This window comes from Phaethon lepturus, unplaced genomic scaffold (assembly GCF_000687285.1).
Source record: "Phaethon lepturus isolate BGI_N335 unplaced genomic scaffold, ASM68728v1 scaffold18994, whole genome shotgun sequence".
Taxonomy (NCBI): Eukaryota; Metazoa; Chordata; class Aves; order Phaethontiformes; family Phaethontidae; genus Phaethon; species Phaethon lepturus.
In genome coordinates, this window is record NW_010534273.1 from 13,543 (window position 1) to 19,105 (window position 5,563).

The 5,563-nt window shown below is 46.4% G+C and overlaps 1 protein-coding gene across 1 annotated transcript; it reads left to right on the plus strand.

Moving 5' to 3' along the window:
• LOC104619561 (olfactory receptor 51E2-like) lies at window positions 1-957 on the plus strand. The gene has a single exon (XM_010285481.1). It carries the CDS (start codon window positions 1-3, stop codon window positions 955-957), a length of 957 nt encoding a protein of 318 aa, XP_010283783.1.
• Window positions 958-5,563: the final 4,606 nt, after the last annotated feature.

Genomic DNA, 5,563 nt, shown 5'->3' on the forward strand with positions numbered 1-5,563 from the left:
ATGCCCTCCCCCAACAGCTCTGACCTCAGCCCATCCTCCTTCATCTTGGCCAGCATCCCGGGGCTGGAGACGGCCCACTTCTGGATGGCGATCCTTCTGTGCTCCATGTACATCTTGGCGGTCACAGGCAACTGCGCGGTGCTGTTCATCGTGAAGACGGAGCCCAGCCTGCACGCTCCCATGTACTTCTTTCTCTGCATGCTGGCTGCCATCGACCTGGCCTTGTCCACGTCCACGGTGCCACGCATCCTCTCCTTCTACTGGTTCAACACCAGGGAGATCAGCTTTGGTGCTTGCCTTGTCCAGATGTTCCTCATCCACACCCTCTCGGCCATCGAGTCCACTGTCCTTCTGGCCATGGCCGTGGACCGGTATGTGGCCATCTGCCACCCGCTGAGACATGCTGCCATCCTCACCAACGCTGCAACAGCAAAAATAGGGCTGGTAGCCATGGCCAGGGGAGTTCTCTTCTTCCTGCCTTTGCCTTTGCTCCTCCTGCCCCTTCCATTCTGCAGCTCCCGGGTGCTGTCACACTCCTTCTGCCTGCACCAGGATGTGATGAACCTGGCCTGCGCCAACACCACCCCCAGTGTGGTGTACGGCCTCACCGCCATCCTGCTGGTCATGGGGCTGGACGCCATCCTCATCTGCCTCTCCTACATCCTGATCCTCAAGGCTGTCTTGCGGCTGGCATCATGGAAGGAGAGGCTCAAAGTGTTCAGCACCTGCGTTGCCCATATCTGCGTGGTCCTGGCCTTCTACGTGCCTCTGATTGGGCTGTCCGTGGTGCACAGGTTTGGGAAGGACCTGGCTCCACTGGTCCATATCACCATGGGGAACATCTACATCTTGGTGCCCGCTGTGCTCAACCCCATCATCTATGGGGTGAGGACCAAACAGATACAGAGGAGGATCCTGAATTTAATACATATTTACAATGACAGAACTGCCCAGTGACCCGTGCTCGGCCGCTGCCTCCTGTATCCTCACACCAGCTCATCTTGTTTTACACTTAGAGTCTTCAGTGCCGGACTGTCCTCCATATGGCACCTAGCACATGGTAGGAGACTCTGAGGTGCTACCACAAGGCAAAAAGTAAATAGCAATTGTAAACTCCTTCCAAGAATGTTTACCCTCGCCAAACTTGGAGAGAATCTACTACAATGATCTAAATCCAACCCTGATCCAGCAGGTAGCGCAACGGGAAGAAAAAGTGGCTCAGCAAACTAATAAAGATGTCTTGACATTGCACTTCTTTGTTCCCATCTCACCTGTAACAATGGCAGAGCTGAGTGAATGCTACACTGGTTTTTGAATGATTTAGTTAATTCATGGTTTCTGCTTGTGGCACATTCACTTTCAAAAAAAAATTTAGCAAAATTTTTGCCAGAAACTTTGGCTGTAGCAGCAATCTCTAAGTAAGATAATTACAGCAAGTGATATTATGGGTGCAGAGACGCACTTCAGAAGAAGTCCTCCACCTCTGTGGTCTTGTTCTGACCTATTGGGTGTTCAGTCAAGACAGCTCAGCCTCCTTGTAGCAGATGCTCTGGAAAAATTTCAGACCCAGAGTTAGTGGTAGCAATTGTAAAAATAATTTCAGTTAATAATTATATTCAATGATATGACAACCTCTTAAGAGAAAAAATAAGCAAGTTATAAATGTAAATGATACTTCACAGAATTGTTGGAAAAGACCTTTAAGATCATCAAGTCCAACCACCAACCCAACACCACCATGTCTGCTAAACCATGACCTGAAGTGCCACGTCTACACGTTTTCTGAACACTTCCAGTGATGGAGACGCCACCATCTCCGTGAGCAGCCTGTGACAATGCTTGACCACTCTCTCTGTAAAGAAATCTTTCCTAATATCCAGCCTAAACCTCCCCTGGCACAACTTGAGGCCATTTCCTCTCGTCCTGTCGCTGGTTACTTGGGAGAAGAGACCAACACCCACCTCACCACAACCCCCTTTCAGGTAGTTGTAGAGCGTGATGAGGGCTCCCCTCAGCCTCCTCTTCTCCAGACTGAACACCCCCAGTTCCCTCAGCCGCTCCTCATAAGACTTGTGCTCCAGACCCCTCACCAGCTTCATTGCCCTTCTCTGGACACGCTCCAGCACCTCAGCGTCCTTCTTGTAGTGAGGGGCCCAAAACTGAACACAGGATTCGAGGTGCGGCCTCACCAGCGCCGAGCACAGGGGCACGAGCCCTTCCCAGCTCCTGCTGGCCATGCCATTGCTGATACAGGAAAGCTTCCAAGCTGAAGGAAATGGTATTTCCAAGTCAAAGGTGTTTCATACCTTTGACTTCACACATGCTTGGAATTCCTAAGAAGTTATGAATTAAGGTCAAAATCTTCAGCTTTCAAGCTTTTTTTTTTTGCTTTCTAGGTACTCCTCATGAAACAGAGTACCTGATGGCCTTTTCTGTCTTTATTCTCATTACTCTTCTACCAGTGGGACACTACTACAAAACTCTTTTGATATGATGGAAGCCAACAAACCTTAGGGCCAATGAAGAAGGTCTGAAAGCAAAGTGCATTTGTTTTCACACCATCACAGAATCACAGAATGGCTGAGGTTGGAGGAATCTCTGAAGGTCATCTTGTCCAAATCCCCAGCTCAAGCAGGGCCAGCTAGAGCCAGGACTGTCTTCAGACAGCTTTTGAATACCTCTAAGGATGGAGAAACCATTTCATATTTTGGAAAAAGGTCAAAGATCCTGGGAAAGGATGTTGTACAATAGGATTTTACAATGAAACATACAGATTTGAAAAGTGTTCACTTCTAGTTTTTTTCCTAATCTGTTGAAAAAATTTATGTTCTTTGTCTTTTAAAAAATAAGCCTCCTTCTTTATAAATAGAAAGAAACAAACTATCTCTTCTTTTTTTTCTTGGTTTAAACTCTTACCTTGTTGTTGGTTATCAGGAATTTAGTCTTCATCCTTGAGATGGTTATCAGGAATTTAGTCTTCATCCCCAGCCTCTGGGATTCCTCCAGTGAGGGCTGCCAGGGGTGTGTGATCTCTAATTTGAACAACGCTCTGACTTTCACTACACAAGGGAGTAACAGAAGTTAAATGGCTAGTGCACAAAACTGCACATCAGGACCCTTCACAGATGACTAGAGCAGCACCAGGTAATATTAAGAAGGCTGATCTACACTCCATCAGGAGGCCCGGGTGCTCTTGAACACTGATGTCTCCATCAGTGGATGATTATCACAGAGTAATTCAGGTTGGAAGTGACCTCAGGACATCTCTAATCCAACCTCCTGCTCCAAGTAGGGGCAGCTCTAGGGTCAGACAAGGTTGTTTAGGGCTTTATTCAGTTTGGTGTTGAAAGCTTCCAAGGATGGATGCTGCACAACCTCTCTGGGACTATTACGGTGCTTGATCATCCTTACAGTGAAAAAGTTTCTCTTTATATCCACTTTGAACCTCTCTTGTTTCAACTTACACTTGTTTTCTCTCATTCTCCTGCCATGCCACATTGAAAAGAATACATCTTCTTGACAACCTCCTAATGGTTAGAGGAAGGCTGCTCTTCTGCTCTTGGGTCTTCCCAAAACCTTTTCTTTTCCAGACTGAGCAAGCCCAGTTTCCTAAGCCTCTCCTCGTGGAGCATTGCTCCATCCCCAGCCACCATGGGAGCCATCAGGTGACCTTGCTCCATTTTGTTGATGCCTTTTTTGTACTGGGGCCCAAAACCAGATGCAGTATCTAGATGTGGCTTTGCAAGTGCTGAGTAGATGGTGGGATAATCCTTTGGGGGCATGGCAGATCATTCTCTGGAAAGGTCAGCCCAGAGCCCAGAGCCCAAAACGATAAATAACAGGAGGATCTGCTAGAGAAGGAGGAAAGAGAAAAATGAAAATTACAGAGCATGTAAATCTGCACTGATTCACCCCATGCAAGTGGAAGTATGCTTGATGATCTAAGATTGCAGGAGGGTTGGACTAGATGACCTTTAAAGGTCCCTTCCAACCCAAACTATTCTATGATTCTACGATTCTGTGATTTGTAGGAAGAAGTTTCATTTAGAGTTAGGCCAGTTTTCCCAGGGTTTTATCCAACTGAGTCCTAAAAACATTCAAGGATGGAGGCAGCACAACCCCTCTGGGCAACTTTCTTTTGCTTGACATATGATCCTGTTGGCCCTGTACACACTGGTGCAATATAAGCAAGTTTATCTGTGAAAAAGAAATAAATTATTTGAGAAAAACAGGGAAATATGCGGAAAGCAGGCAATGAACAATGAGTTCCATCAGGGAAGACAGAAGGCAGGTCTGTGCTGCATTTAGGGGGTCTTTCATCTTGTCCACAATTTCTAGGTGTGCTGAAAGAGATATCAAAGACATGCGCTGTCTTGCATCAGCACCCCCAAATGACAGCAATATTTGGTGGAGTTTTCTGCAGTTTCTTCCAATTGCCAGTTAACACTGAGAGTAAAATACGTGTCCTTTTCATAGTCTGTGCTTGTACAGATTCAGTCTCCATGAAACACATGTTGTTACAAGCTTTTTTGCTAAATTAAAGCACATTTTATTTCAAAATAAATACTTTAAGTGAGTTACAAGTAGTTGCCATCTGGGACTTAAAGGCAATTTTGCCCCCTGTCATTTTTGTCATATTCTGGTTTGTTAGAGCTTAGAAGGGTAAAAAATTTTCATAAAAATGAAAACAATCTGTATTGCCTAATGTGATTGGGATGTGTGAATGAATTTTCCAGAGGCGTGCTATGGATCTAAACTCTCTTCAGATGGCCGTGGCGTTGAGAAATAGCTCCTGCTCGTTCTCCATATGTTCCTTATTTTTTTTGTTTTGTGCTGAGAAAAAAAATAAAGAAAAATTAATGAACCATCCTGAAAATGCTGTATTATATTTCCTAGCCATCTATTTCTCAGAGCAGGGAGGCATGATGAATTTCTCCTGGATACGAATGAAAACTGCATGGGATTCTTGCTTTCCATCTTGTTTTCCAAACTTTAGTCACAGAGTGCTGCTTTGCTGGGGAAGAGAGGGAACATGCCTTCTTCCTCAACATGTGTCTTTGCCAATGACTATGACAACCGCTTTCCAGATGAAATGGCCACTGCTGAGGCCCCGGCTCACCTCTGCCCTGCAGCAGAAGGAAAAACCTAATGAAAGCATGAGGTGTCTGAACCCATATGTCGTCTGTGAGCAGGGCCAAGAGCCAGAGGTGGGGATGGACTGACTTAGCTGGGCTTTCCGTGAGGCCCAGCTGGCTCCAGGAAGGTGAAGAAAGAGCCCTGTTCACTTGCAAAGAGGAATTAAAAAGGAAGGAGTGGGATAAGGAGAGGGAGGGAGAGGAGGACAGGATGGGAATGTGGTTTGCACAGCAGTGGGGAGAGGATTGGGAGTCACAGGGTCTGGAAGTGGCAATAGAGGCAACAAAGAGTCACATGGGGCTGGAGTAGTTGTTGGAGATCTCTGGGAACATCTTCTGGGGTATCTCCAAGTATCCCTTCCCTTCCCTTCCCTTCCCTTCCCTTCCCTTCCCTTCCCTTCCCTTCCCTTCCCTTCCCTTCCCTTCCC